The following is a 16,347-nucleotide window of genomic DNA, read 5'->3' on the forward strand; positions in this document are numbered from 1 at the left end:
TCGACCAAAATAATGAAAGATTAATCCCATACAAAATATAGTGGCTGGGAACGACAGGATTTCTTCAGGAAAACGCAATCGATTATGCACTCACTTAAAATAAGATTTAAAAAAAAAAAAGAATCTGAAACAGTATGCAACTGTTGGTATTGTAAACACAAATATACCACAGCGTTTTCTTGTTTTTAATCGAGAATATTGACTTTTTTGTCGGCGATATAGCCACTTTAAGGTCCGCTTTTAAATTGATTTCCCAGCATTTCAACATACTGAAATGTTTCATTGAAATGGAAACTGTTACACAGCACGAAGACGAAGAAAACCCTCAATTCATCAGTATTTCTATCCCAATACTAATATACTATATATAAGGAAATCTGATTCAATGTTTTCTTCGCCCACCATTGGCTTTATAAATTGTGTTGAAATGAAGATGCCGATTCACAATATATATGTAATTAAGGGGGGGGGGGGGTGTCCCTCGCTTCCTGGAGTAGCAAAGATTACATCTAAGCCACTGACTGCCTACAGAGAATGAAAATAGGTTGTCTTTATCTTCGAATGATTGTTATGTTCTAACTAGATATAACATACACTCAAAAATCTGATAATCATACCCAGACTCCTCAGCTCCGACCAACATGGACGAAACACAAAATCTCCCTGTGAGGCCAAGTGATCGCAGATACTCTGTTGAATAGTTTTCTTTAATTTGACTTAATTTGATGTGGCGTATGTAACACATGTTGTAGATGACGCTTAGTCATCCGGAACACCTGGTCTTATTCTAGTACTGTTTCGTTCATATTGCCTTTTTTCAAGTCGATTTTCAAAGAGTTTGTTTATACGTCAGAATGTATTTATTTATTGTACAGGAAGACAGATATGTATTTATTTATTGTACAGGAAGACATATGTATTTATTTATTGTACAGGAAGACAGATATGCAAACGAGTATTATTTATGATTAGTTGTATTAATAAAAAATAATTGTATTTTGAAAGAAAAATGGCAGCTTACATTATATCATATTTTAATAAAAGGAAATGAAACATTTTACAATAAAGATCACGATTCGCTGATGATATCTAATTATCTGTAAATATGTCCAGTTGTGTTTTAGTACAGGAATGTACAAAAGACATATCAGATGGCGCCATTTATGTATTAATTTGTCATGATCAGTGGAGCAAGGAGAAAACGTGTGTAATTGATGAAAAGTCAAATGGAGCGTCAAAGCTCAAAGTTTATTGTATTTAGCAAGATTACGTATGTAGAGAAAGTCTGAGTTTATTGACGTGAATGATATCCCACAATTCATTACTGCTCCCTTCCACATTTGTGGACGCCCTAAAGGACACACGATACACTTGCAGATCAAGATATACCGTTTGAAACTGGTATATGATTATTATGTCATTATTTCAGTCATAAAGGTACGCCATAATTAAGTGGTTGTTATTTGTAAACTGTGTACACTCCTTCCTCTATAATACGTATGACGTTCAATACAGATATCCCGGGGCAGACCATACCGTAATCCACTCAACAGTTCTCGCGTCGGTATGGCCGTTAGGTAATCTGGTCTCGGGAATGACGAAATAAATTGTATTCCATTTAATGTTATTACAAAGTTAGACTCCTTAGCGCGAGGAGACACACAGACATTGTTTTTACATAGTTTGCCAGTCTGGCGTCTCTGTAAAAACTTATTTCGAAGAACTGTAACGGTAATTAGGAATTACCTCTTTCGTCTCCCCGCCAAAACGATGATGGGTTTTACTTTAAGTGTGATTTTGAGTCTCCTGGCATCTGTTCTTTCGGAGAAAATTTTGATTCTGGACGAACCTCTTTCTACAGGCAAGTTGTCGTTTTTGCTGTTTCTGTTTCAAGATTTAGACAAATATGTTTAAATACACATCCAATGCGTCAGTATTAACTGGATAACTATCGTAATAATTTTTTTCAGTCACTTGCTGGATATTTGTCACAGAACAGTATTTAGTCGTAGGTAATCGTACATACATCACATTAAATGTCCAAATTATTATAGAATCTCCGTGTAGCTCATTTATACAGCAAAATCAGCCATTCTCTATTGCTCTAACATCTTCATTTATATTGTAATAAAGCTACATAAATTATGTTGATACGAATTGCAAAAATACAAACGGATTGATCGGAGGAGACATTCATGTCGGTATGAATCCAGATAGGATACATCCATATTGTATTTAAAACAAATACTTTGATTATCATGGCTATGACCTATATGCTAATTTCTTATACTAATGTCGTTTGTTTTAAACGTCTGTTGGCAGATTCACGTTTTCATATGCATAAAAGGATACCAATTAAAATGACATTTCTTCAAGGACGTTCATACCTCAGTGAATGTAATTTATTCGGCACAGATAATAAAAACTATTTCACATATATATAAATTTGGATATCGACATATCGGCGATGTAAAGATAGAAAGCCATTTGTCTTCTCTCATCTATCGTTAAAACAATATAAGTTGCTCATGGAGAACGTCCATATGAAACCACTAGCCAATCTAGGGCCTTGGGTCTAAAGGGTTCAAATGTTACACCCTAGAATATAATATACAGGTATCATTTATCTACGTAATCATCTTCAACCTTTCCCGGGTATATGGTACAATAACAAATAACACCGTTATCACAGCATGAGTTCGATTTCTCCATATTCAAATGATGCTTGTCTCGCCAGCGACGAAGATTTATGCAAGCGAGACTTGTGTTACTTTACGACGTCGTCAGCATTTCACCTTAAAGTTTGCGTTTAGATCTGTTGCTCAAAAAGTCAAGCTTTGACCAAACCTTGTAGTAGTTAAATCACATAGTGGATATCTCAACACACCTATCAAATACAGAAAATCGTCCATAATTTATAGTCCAGCGCCCCTGGAAATTGAGGATGATGGGAAGTTGGATAATCTGTTACTCCAACCAAAACCAAAACAATTGTATTGTAGTATGAACATATCAACCGAATTAGATTTTTTTTCATTTATATTCATTTAATCGGATTTTGAGGAATTGACAAAAGATCTCGATTGCATCTCAAATTGACTTACAAATTTGTTTATGGTTTAATTACATATCCTATCTTTTCAGAAATATTATCTCTTGCCCATCTTCATCCTCAATTCCGACAGAAGAGGTCCACTGATTCGTTCTCATTCCCAGAGAAAATAGATTTGAATTTTCCTTTGGGCGAGACCCACGTTAACATACCTCTAGAGCGGAGAGAGTTTCGGGGAATACCCAATATCATCAAAGGTTTCAAAATAGGGAGCACACTTGATATCGCAAAGGTGAGGGAGACTTTTTTTATTTCTACAGAGGAAAAACAATACCTTTGAGGAATGAAATAAAATATATGATGATTTGTTGCTACAACTTCTTCGTAACTATTTGTCTATCTTTACGTTCCTTATATAATCCATGTTTGTATATACATCATTTGTACATTGCTATCCAGGTATTAAACTCATCTGATGGACTATTTGTCATTATGATCATGTCAGTATATTGGACCGGATATCGCTGCGCCATTGAAACGTTCATTTTTAAGAACGTGGATGTGGCGTAGTGGTCTAAGCTGTCGGTATATCTGGTTATGCGATTTAGGTGTCTATATTATGTGTTACAGACCCATGCGATGTACCAGAACCCCGAAAAGGGTGCAGCAATCACCATGAGATGCCAGGAATTATCATCAGAATCCTGTGAAATGGTCTGTATACAGCATCTCTTGTAAGATGTGCCCAGTGCAGAATGTAACGATTATCTGTATACTCTATCTACATTGGCGGTAGTTTGATGATTGCGCTTCTCGATCTGAAATTAATGTCGTTATATTTGCGCCTATAGTTTCTCTTTATTGTTATTATGTCAAATACTGTGGTTTCGGTTATTATAAGTACGCCACGATGCGACCGTTAACTGTAACAGTTAGCATGATGCCCTTTTATTCCCTTTTAATGGCTGTATCATTTATATATCAATATAGATATAACGAATCAATTTATTATAATTAATTGGTAATTGATCAATTGATATTTTTACATCAGGTATGGCCCTCGCACTCGTGTGTATAAAAGCCAATTACGTACGACTCTCACGTTTTGTGGGGGTAGATTTTTACATTTAAGGTTCATCTTTGATTAGTATTTCGCTTACGCTTTGTCTGTCGTATAAGTTTATATCCATGTCTGTAATCAATGCAAAGTACATTCCTTACAACCTTGGATTTTCGTTATTGTGTTCCAGTACGGAACGTTTTACCACGAAGGAGGTCTTTACCAGCTTCAGCCAATTAACGTCGGGATCTACTCGGACTACGAAGTCAGTCGAATCAAAGCTAAACAACGACGGTTTTCAAACATACAAGTAACGCGTAAGTTTTTACGATATTCTGTATTATATACTATATAAAGACCACATTGCACCTGTAATTTAAAAGTTAACTCGAAGGGATCCGATTTTTTTCTTGATACTCCATATAGACGTAGTCAGATACAAATCCATTTACACAATAAGGTTGAACATGAAGTCTGTTTGTTTACAAATGTGTCCGAGATAAAAATTACATTATTATATCATTTGTGGCTAATTAATGTTTCTACATATGATTTGTTTTAGTTTGTGATAGACATGTAATACCATTGTTATATTTGATATTTGTGACCTAGTTGTGTTAACATTGCCCTATTGTTACATTTGTGACCTAGTTATGTTAACATTGTCCTATTGTTACATTTGTGACCTAGTTTTGTATACATTGTTCTATTGTTACATTTGTGACCTAGTTTTGTTAACATTGTCCTATTGTTACATTTGTGATCTAGTTCTGTTAACATTGTCCTATTGTTACACTTGTGACATAGTTTTGTTAACGTTGTCCTATTGTTATATTTGATATTTGTGACCCAGTTCTATATACATTGTTTGTCCTATTGTTATATTTGTGACCTAGTTCTGTTAGCATTGCCCTATTGTTACATTTGTGACCTAGTTCTGTTAACATTGTCCTATTGTTATATTTGTGACCTAGTTTTGTTAACATTTTTCTATTGTTACATTTGTGACCTAGTTTTGTTAACATTTTTCTGTTGTTACATTTGTGACCTAGTTCTGTTAACATTGTCCTATTGTTACATTTGTGACCTAGTTTTGTTAACATTTTTCTATTGTTACATTTGTGACCTAGTTTTGTTAACATTTTTCTATTGTTACATTTGTGACCTAGTTCTGTTAACATTGTCCTATTGTTACATTTGTGACCTAGTTCTGTTAACATTGCCCTATTGTTACATTTGTGGCCTAGTTCTGTTCACATTGTCCTATTGTTACATTTGTGACCTAGTTTTGTTAACATTTTTCTATTGTTACATTTGTGACCTAGTTCTGTTAACATTGTTCTATTGTTATATTTGTGACCTAGTTTTGTTAACATTTTTCTATTGTTACATTGGTGACCTAGTTTTGTTAACATTTTTCTATTGTTACATTTGTGACCTAGTTCTGTAAACATTGTCTTATTGTTTATTTGTGACCTAGTTCTGTTAACATTGTCCTGTTGTTACATTTGTGACCTAGTTCTGTAGGCATTGTTCCAATGTTATATTTGTGACATTGCATAGGAATTCACTGTGTTGGATACTCTGAAATGATTACCATAATTTGTTTAAGATATGGTATGAAGACATATCCATCAATTATAACTAATTTCTTTCTGTGAAGTTGACTGAACACAATCAGTAGACTGTACATATACGTGCTAAATACTGGCATTTAATATCAAATTTCGTTTGATCCTTGGCTTCGCTATACCCTAATGTATCTTTATTGCCACTGATTCGTAGCTGAAATGATGTCAAAAATGGAACGTTCTACAGCAAGATATACCGCCAGCCATAATATAAACAAGAGAGCTGTGGCTGATCCTAGCCCTCCGGCCTATGTTGCCGAGTTGTATCTTGCCATCGACTTTGCTTTATACTCAAGGTGACATTTATTAAGTCTATCATATGTAGATAAAATGAATAGCCTAATTGCATGTATTTATGTATTGTGAATCCATTGGCATGTTCTTGTGAAATACAAGGCAAAACAAATGAAAATGAAATATGAGTTCAAATTAATGTATTTCTTCTAACTAAATAATGCAAATAGTTCAGTAATTGTAAAATTTACTGCATTAACAGGTCACGATTGTTACATTATCAACCGTTCTTTTTGTGCGCAATGTGTTGTTATTTCATATTTTCATCGATCTTCAAGTTACGTGGAAATGTCAACCGATTCACTAATTCAATTACTTGTTTTTTGTTAAAATGCTAAGCGTTCAATTGAAATACAAGTCTAGGTAACAAACCGTTACTCACAAATAGAAAGCTATCTACTAAACCACGTCTTGTGAATAGAAAGCTATCTACTAAACCACGTCTTGTGAATAGAAAGCTATCTACTAAACCACGTCTTGTGAATAGAACGTTACACCTTTTGTCTTGATAATGTAACCAGCTTTTTGTTTTTGCTACAGATTTTCTAACATGTTTGGAAGTGCTGCTGATGCCAATATCATATTATATGCTACTGGAATAGTGAATGAGGTAAAGTAAAATGTCATGTTTACAATAATAAATTGTTAGGACGCTACATCTAAGATGTGAGGTGGTGTCCTGTAGTATTCGGGTTGTCCATCCGTCTGTCTGTCTGTTATTTCGTCCGTTTTTATTGCGTTCATACTATATCTAGTGTTTGTCTGGATAACCTGCTTGCTTGGAAGAGCTTTCCATCCTCGAAGGAGAAAGGTCAATATCAATGTTATTGCAAAAGGAAAATATACGTGTTTTTACAGTTTATCTAGTTCTGTTGGACTGATCTCACTCAGTATTTTTCTGCTTGTTGAGGATAACATTGCATACGTGGATTTTAACGTCAGGCTCGCGGTAATTATAAATAGAAAGTCAGTATATACACAATATCTTGATATTTGTACGGCCAATTGCAATCAGACTTTTTAGTTAAAGGTCACATTTAATAGAAGTAGGAGATACGTCTCTGCACAATATCCTAAGTTTTGAAGTGTCGATTGAAACGTTATACTCATATTAAACTGAGGTAAACCTCAGGTGAGAGGCACATATCGTCGGACCCATTCTGACGTGTCAGTCCTCTGGTATGCGTGAATTAGATAACAACCAAATCAACGACTAATAAACGGAAGAAAAACGGAATGTAAACTCGAGTTTATATCATACGGATAGCGTTCTGTACAATGGGAGTTCGACCACGTGTTTCGGAATGTTAAACGTCTTTGTTATAATCGTCGGCACCATTTACTTAAATCTAGGTTAGGTACAAGTCGTGTCGTCAAATTAAAAACAAGATTATGCTTATTAATTTAATCACAATGTTGACCTCCCTATCACACCAGATAATTTGGATGTTGCCAAATGATATGACAATAGTAATTACTAAATGTCACAGATGTAATTTATGATAACAGAAAGCAATTATATGTAATTAACCGCAGTGGAGGTTTTAATTATGTGTACATTATAATAACAGGTCGATACTCGAACAAGGAATATCCGGGTTCAGTTCGTGGAGAACCGACAAGGTCGTCTGATACAGGACTTCGATCTAGGAGTTGTGTTGAATACCCTGGAAGTCTGCACGGTAAGACTAGCGTACCTTATTCAGTTCAGTCTTAAATTAGGACTTTTGTCTGTTTTTCATTTTAGATGTCTAATTGAAATAAACAATTAATAAATAAAACGAATCCCTCTATTATCCAGGATCCGGCTAGCTGTACGTGGTCTTCTAGTCTGGTATCGAATGGAGTCCTAGGAGAGAGCTCGCTACAGGCTTTTTCGACTTTTCTCAGCGGGTTGACTGGAGCTGATATTCTATACGACTTTGCTGTAGGCCTAACAGTGTGAGATAACCACCGATTCCGGGACATGAACGTTCCGGATCAATTTTAGTTTCTAATTTACCTTACAACCAATCGTTTGTCGTATTTCATCAGTAAGGGCGGTACTTTACCTTACAACCAATCGTTTGTCGTATTTCATCAGTAAGGGCGGTACTTTACCTTACAACCAATCGTTTGTCGTGTTTCATCAGTAAGGGCGGTACTTTACCTTACAACCAATCGTTTGTCGTGTTTCATCAGTAAGGGCGGTACTTTACCTTACAACCAATCGTTTGTCGTATTTCATCAGTAAGGGCGGTACTTTACCTTACAACCAATCGTTTGTCGTGTTTCATCAGTAAGGGCGGTACTTTACCTTACAACCAATCGTTTGTCGTGTTTCATCAGTAAGGGCGAAAAGCTGTATACTTTAGCGGGTATGAAATCTCCAAACCATTAGTATTACATGTATGATGTGATGGAAATGAATTTCAATTTGGTGTTGATCTTCTGTAAATTTATTTTTTTAAATGCCATAAGAGGAAATATGGGACTATGATTTTGCGCGAAGTGTTTGCACAGTTGTTGTCCCAACGCATTTGTATTTTGACGATTGTTTAGACGAAAAGTAAACACTTCAAGATAAACTATTGGAGCTTTGAATATTTGTGTTCAAACAGGCTGCAGGATAAAAAGTGCTCGTGTATTAACCGATATACCAGCGTTTTAATGTGAATTCCAAATTTCCTCTGAAGGCGTTTTACTTTAATTCTATATAGAGAAGATCACCATAAACATAGATTTATTTTGATCACATCATATATGTAATACTGGTATGGCTATTTTGAAAATTAATTCTGCACATATAAGTGGTTTTACGTTTTAACATGCCTATATATATCATGTTTTCACAACATATACCAAATCTCCTTGCTGAGTCATGCTTTTCTGACTACCCGCAATCTGGAGTGCTGGTCTTCATTTAGTGATTCATTCACCTTTCGTGGTCACATTTTATTAATTAACACATACATACATATATGCTTTTGTTTAAATTAACTTAATTTAATTCACGTGTTGGTAGATTAAACATGATATCATTTCCATCCGAGTTCTGAAACGTGACATACATTGCGTCATTCCCTGTGGAGTGTCCGGAAAAATCATAGTACAAATAATTCGTCGGTTATCGATTTATTTCCTTTACAGTCACCAGCAAACTTTCTTAGCGAATAAAATTATCTTAAACTTTTAGTGTATATAAACGTTTTTAAACGTAATAGCTGAGGGCTATATATCAGGGTTTCAGTAACAGAAAAAAAACTATTTTGCGAAATACATGTTATACAGAGTGACTGGCATCAGAAAATAGGATATTACTGTTATACTTTCGGTTAATCAAGTCATGATTATTAAAACAATTATTTTATATAGATGTTTTATTTCATAAATTAGCTGTAGTATTGACAAATACATGTAATGCATATCACATATAATTATAAAAATAAAACAATATGGTTTAAAGCTTAATCATAATTTATGTCAATTTCAGGTGATCGCGTCACACTACTATTGATGTAGTAATTGGTTGTCTACATTCTAACTTAATTAGCGATACCCTCATGTTGCTGAATCATTATGAAGTTATTATTGGGTCTTTATTGAATTATTCCATACCATTGTTTTAATCTGTAGGTATGACACTACTGATTCGACACATGCCGGACTTGATCTCGGTAAGAAAATATAACTATGATATTGATTAGAGAAAACAATAAACATGTTACGATAGAACGCAAATCCCAATCACTTGGAGAAATGTGCTTATACACCTATCACTTAATAACATGGGGATTGTGAGGGTCAATCGGTCAAGATTAAAGGGTCAAAGATAATACTTGACGCCCATTGTCATGAAAAAAATATACAATGCATCTTTAACATATTCAGTTTTCATTCACACCGTAGAATATTACGCCTGAGTAGATATTAGTGAAAAATTTAAGGGTCAAGGGTCACCATTGACGACTTCATAACTTTAAGGTCACTTTATCGTTAGATTTTTGGACTGATCGATCAAGGAGAAAAGGTCAAAGGTCACACTTGTCCTCTTTTGAAAAATATCAAAGGTAAATGTCATTATAATCATATACAATTTGTACGTTTGATGAGATGGTAAAGAGAGTGGGGTATTTATTTGGTTGGTCATCCAGATGTTTGAATATAATGTGCCGAACACAAAAGGAGTTTGGAGAATTCGGATAGTCGGTTTACGTATTTGAATAAAATGATTGCTGATTCGGGAGAGAACGATAGTCAGGGATCATATGAATTTATTATAAAAAAAAATATTCCTACTTCTTGAGAAACTATTTGATCTTTCATTTAAGGATTAGCAATTTACAATCCACTGCATATTGCCATACATATTCAGTAGAACATGTTAAGAAGTAATATGTAATTAACCTCTTTTTACTGTTTCGACAACTGTGTTTAGAAGTAATATATAATTAACATATTTTCACTATTTCGACAGCTATGTTAAGAAGTAATATGAAATTAACGTCTTGTTTCGACAGCTGGTATATATTACACAGAAGGCGATCTATGCATTAACACTGATCTATCATTGGTGGCAAGTATAACGGAAGTGAACGAAGGTGGCGCCGGCTTCAACATCGCACATTTCTTAGGTCGGCAGTAAGTATTGTGGGTTATGTTTACAAACTTACAATCATGCTATAAACAGCTGACGTATATGTTGTGACAGCGTGCGTTCTATTGAAATGGCTAGGTCCACTTGCTCATTTCTACATACGGTTTCTAGTAAATATTTTCATTATGAGAGTTTATAAGAAATACAAAAAGAACATTAAATTATTTATGGAAATTTAAACTCAACTTGGAATTTGCCGTGCGTATGATTGTATTTGTATGAGACAACATAGCATAGCGGTAAGCATTCTACTCAATCCCAAAATACTGTATTCTTTGTATGTATTTAATACCCGCGAACGTGGGCAGCTTGAGACAACCGCGAACTATTTGCCTCGTGAAATAACAACTATTCAATACTCATTAGAGGTTGAGATATTGTCATTAAACGGTGTGTTGATAGACATCCGTCACGTCTGTCAATGTATGTATGGGATGTATTAACAGACGAACCGAGTGTCTATGGCGGGTTCATCTAGTCCACGTTCTCATTCTATTTTCCAGCTTTGGCTTGTTAGGTGACGGCGAAGCTGGGGTCACCTGCGCTTTGCAAAATTTCATCATGTCTCCGACATGGGACCCTTCATTAGCCAATGCTGGAACAATGAGCAACCCGTATCGATGGTCACTATGTTCACTGGGGTCATTCTACAACAGAATACAAGGGTAGGTACTCATAATCACATATCTGACGCGAGAACTTAATTATTCTCTCTTTTTTTGTTTCTACCTTATGTAATAATGTACCACTAAACTAATGTTTCTATTATTGCTTGGTTACTCTGATGAATCATACCGATTCTTACAACTAAAAGCAGCCAATAAACACCAAATTTGAATTGAATATGGCCGTTTTATTAAACGATGTAAGTTTATAAATGTACATGCATCATGTATAACTTCCATATAAAAAATCCATTCCACGTTGTACGTCAAAGACTTTTTACAGTTAGTATATAGGGCTAGTAAGTATTTCTATAATAACCGAAGGCCTCTGTTGAGATGAGGATGGATGGGCAAAGATTTTTCCATATGTTCGCCCTACACTCATTTTGTATTTGAATATGCTAATGTATAGTACAATCTTTATGTAAAGATAGAGGACATCAGGGCTACATCACATTAATAGGTAAATACTACAGTACAGTATTTGTGGGGGGTATACTATGTTTATATACTACAGTACAGTATTTGTGGGGGTATACTATGTTTATATACTACAGTACAGTATTTGTAAGGTATACTATGTTTATATACTACAGTACAGTATTTGTGGGGGGTATACTATGTTTATATACTACAGTACAGTATTTGTGTGGGGTATACTATGTTTATATACTACAGTACAGTATTTGTGGGGTATACTATGTTTATATACTACAGTACAGTATTTGTAGGGTATACTATGTTTATATACTACAGTACAGTATTTGTGGGGTATATTATGTTTATATACTACAGTACAGTATTTGTGGGGGTATACTATGTTTATATACTACAGTACAGTATTTGTGGGGTATACTATGTTTATATACTACAGTACAGTATTTGTAAGGTATACTATGTTTATATACTACAGTACAGTATTTGTGGGGTATATACTATGTTTATATACTACAGTACAGTATTTGTAAGGTATACTATGTTTATATACTACTGTACAGTATTTGTGGGGGGTATACTATGTTTATATACTACAGTACAGTATTTGTGGGGTATACTATGTTTATATACTACAGTATAGTATTTGTGGGGGTATACTATGTTTATATACTACAGTACAGTATTTGTGGGGGGTATACTATGTTTATATACTACAGTACAGTATTTGTAAGGTATACTATGTTTATATACTACAGTACAGTATTTGTGGGGGGTATACTATGTTTATATACTACAGTACAGTATTTGTGGGGTATACTATGTTTATATACTACAGTACAGTATTTGTGGGGGTATACTATGTTTATATACTACAGTACAGTATTTGTGGGGGGTATACTATGTTTATATACTACAGTACAGTATTTGTGGGGGTATACTATGTTTATATACTACAGTACAGTATTTGTGGGGGTATACTATGTTTATATACTACAGTACAGTATTTGTAGGGTATACTATGTTTATATACTACAGTACAGTATTTGTGGGGGTATACTATGTTTATATACTACAGTACAGTATTTGTAGGGGTATACTATGTTTATATACTACAGTACAGTATTTGTAGGGGTATACTATGTTTATATACTACAGTACAGTATTTGTGGGGTATACTATGTTTATATACTACAGTACAGTATTTGTGGGGGTATACTATGTTTATATACTACAGTACAGTATTTGTGGGGGTATACTATGTTTATATACTACAGTACAGTATTTGTGGGGGTATACTATGTTTATATACTACAGTACAGTATTTGTGGGGGTATACTATGTTTATATACTACAGTACAGTATTTGTGGGGGTATACTATGTTTATATACTACAGTACAGTATTTGTGGGGGGTATACTATGTTTATATACTACAGTACAGTATTTGTAGGGGTATACTATGTTTATATACTACAGTACAGTATTTGTGGGGGGTATACTATGTTTATATACTACAGTACAGTATTTGTGGGGTATACTATGTTTATATACTACAGTACAGTATTTGTGGGGGTATACTATGTTTATATACTACAGTACAGTATTTGTGGGGGTATACTATGTTTATATACTACAGTACAGTATTTGTGGGGTATACTATGTTTATATACTACAGTACAGTATTTGTGGGGGTATACTATGTTTATATACTACAGTACAGTATTTGTGGGGTATACTATGTTTATATACTACAGTACAGTATTTGTGGGGTATACTATGTTTATATACTACAGTACAGTATTTGTGGGGTATACTATGTTTATATACTACAGTACAGTATTTGTGGGGGTATACTATGTTTATATACTACAGTACAGTATTTGTGGGGTATACTATGTTTATATACTACAGTACAGTATTTGTGGGGTATACTATGTTTATATACTACAGTACAGTATTTGTGGGGGTATACTATGTTTATATACTACAGTACAGTATTTGTGGGGTATACTATGTTTATATACTACAGTACAGTATTTGTGGGGTATACTATGTTTATATACTACAGTACAGTATTTGTGGGGTATACTATGTTTATATACTACAGTACAGTATTTGTGGGGTATACTATGTTTATATACTACAGTACAGTATTTGTGGGGTATACTATGTTTATATACTACAGTACAGTATTTGTGGGGGTATACTATGTTTATATACTACAGTACAGTATTTGTGGGGTATACTATGTTTATATACTACAGTACAGTATTTGTGGGGTATACTATGTTTATATACTACAGTACAGTATTTGTGGGGTATACTATGTTTATATACTACAGTACAGTATTTGTGGGGTATACTATGTTTATATACTACAGTACAGTATTTGTGGGGTATACTATGTTTATATACTACAGTACAGTATTTGTGGGGGTATACTATGTTTATATACTACAGTACAGTATTTGTGGGGGTATACTATGTTTATATACTACAGTACAGTATTTGTGGGGGTATACTATGTTTATATACTACAGTACAGTATTTGTGGGGTATACTATGTTTATATACTACAGTACAGTATTTGTGGGGTATACTATGTTTATATACTACAGTACAGTATTTGTGGGGGTATACTATGTTTATATACTACAGTACAGTATTTGTGGGGGTATACTATGTTTATATACTACAGTACAGTATTTGTGGGGGTATACTATGTTTATATACTACAGTACAGTATTTGTGGGGGTATACTATGTTTATATACTACAGTACAGTATTTGTGGGGGGTATACTATGTTTATATACTACAGTACAGTATTTGTGGGGGTATACTATGTTTATATACTACAGTACAGTATTTGTGGGGGTATACTATGTTTATATACTACAGTACAGTATTTGTGGGGGTATACTATGTTTATATACTACAGTACAGTATTTGTGGGGGTATACTATGTTTATATACTACAGTACAGTATTTGTGGGGGGTATACTATGTTTATATACTACAGTACAGTATTTGTGGGGGTATACTATGTTTATATACTACAGTACAGTATTTGTGGGGGTATACTATGTTTATATACTACAGTACAGTATTTGTGGGGGTATACTATGTTTATATACTACAGTACAGTATTTGTGGGGGTATACTATGTTTATATACTACAGTACAGTATTTGTGGGGTATACTATGTTTATATACTACAGTACAGTATTTGTGGGGTATACTATGTTTATATACTACAGTACAGTATTTGTGGGGGTATACTATGTTTATATACTACAGTACAGTATTTGTGGGGGTATACTATGTTTATATACTACAGTACAGTATTTGTAAGGTATACTATGTTTATATACTACAGTACAGTATTTGTGGGGTATACTATGTTTATATACTACAGTACAGTATTTGTGGGGGTATACTATGTTTATATACTACAGTACAGTATTTGTGGGGGTATACTATGTTTATATACTACAGTAAAGTATTTGTGGGGGTATACTATGTTTATATACTACAGTACAGTATTTGTGGGGGGTATACTATGTTTATATACTACAGTACAGTATTTGTGGGGTATACTATGTTTATATACTACAGTACAGTATTTGTAAGGTATACTATGTTTATATACTACAGTACAGTATTTGTGGGGTATACTATGTTTATATACTACAGTACAGTATTTGTGGGGTATACTATGTTTATATACTACAGTACAGTATTTGTGGGGGTATACTATGTTTATATACTACAGTACAGTATTTGTGGTGGTATACTATGTTTATATACTACAGTACAGTATTTGTGGGGGTATACTATGTTTATATACTACAGTACAGTATTTGTGTGGGGTATACTATGTTTATATACTACAGTACAGTATTTGTGGGGTATACTATGTTTATATACTACAGTATAGTATTTGTGGGGGGTATACTATGTTTATATACTACAGTATAGTATTTTGGGGGGTATACTATGTTTATATACTACAGTACAGTATTTGTGGGGTATACTATGTTTATATACTACCGTACAGTATTTGTGGGGTATACTATGTTTATATACTACAGTACAGTATTTGTGGGGGGTATACTATGTTTATATACTACAGTACAGTATTTGTGGGGGTATACTATGTTTATATACTACAGTACAGTATTTGTGGGGGGTATACTATGTTTATATACTACAGTACAGTATTTGTGGGGTATACTATGTTTATATACTACAGTACAGTATTTGTGGGGGTATACTATGTTTATATACTACAGTACAGTATTTGTGGGGGGTATACTATGTTTATATACTACAGTACAGTATTTGTGGGGTATACTATGTTTATATACTACAGTACAGTATTTGTGGGGTATACTATGTTTATATACTACAGTACAGTATTTGTGGGGGTATACTATGTTTATATACTACAGTACAGTATTTGTGGGGTATACTATGTTTATATACTACAGTACAGTATTTGTAAGGTATACTATGTTTATATACTACAGTACAGTATTTGTGGGGTATACTATGTTTATATACTACAGTAC

The 16,347-nt window shown here is 33.9% G+C and overlaps 1 protein-coding gene across 1 annotated transcript; it reads left to right on the forward strand.

The window, feature by feature from the left end:
• Positions 1–1,640: 1,640 nt before the first annotated feature.
• LOC117330065 lies at positions 1,641–11,342 on the forward strand. The gene is made up of 11 exons (XM_033888283.1): positions 1,641–1,861; positions 3,145–3,344; positions 3,683–3,766; positions 4,303–4,429; positions 5,898–6,039; positions 6,578–6,647; positions 7,609–7,719; positions 7,839–7,978; positions 9,653–9,693; positions 10,537–10,657; positions 11,177–11,342. Exons 1-11 carry the CDS (start codon positions 1,771–1,773, stop codon positions 11,340–11,342), a joined length of 1,293 nt encoding a protein of 430 aa, XP_033744174.1. The 5' UTR covers positions 1,641–1,770.
• The last annotated feature ends 5,005 nt before the right edge of the window (positions 11,343–16,347 follow it).

The sequence above is a fragment of the Pecten maximus genome, chromosome 6 (assembly GCF_902652985.1).
Source record: "Pecten maximus chromosome 6, xPecMax1.1, whole genome shotgun sequence".
NCBI lineage: Eukaryota > Metazoa > Mollusca > Bivalvia > Pectinida > Pectinidae > Pecten > Pecten maximus.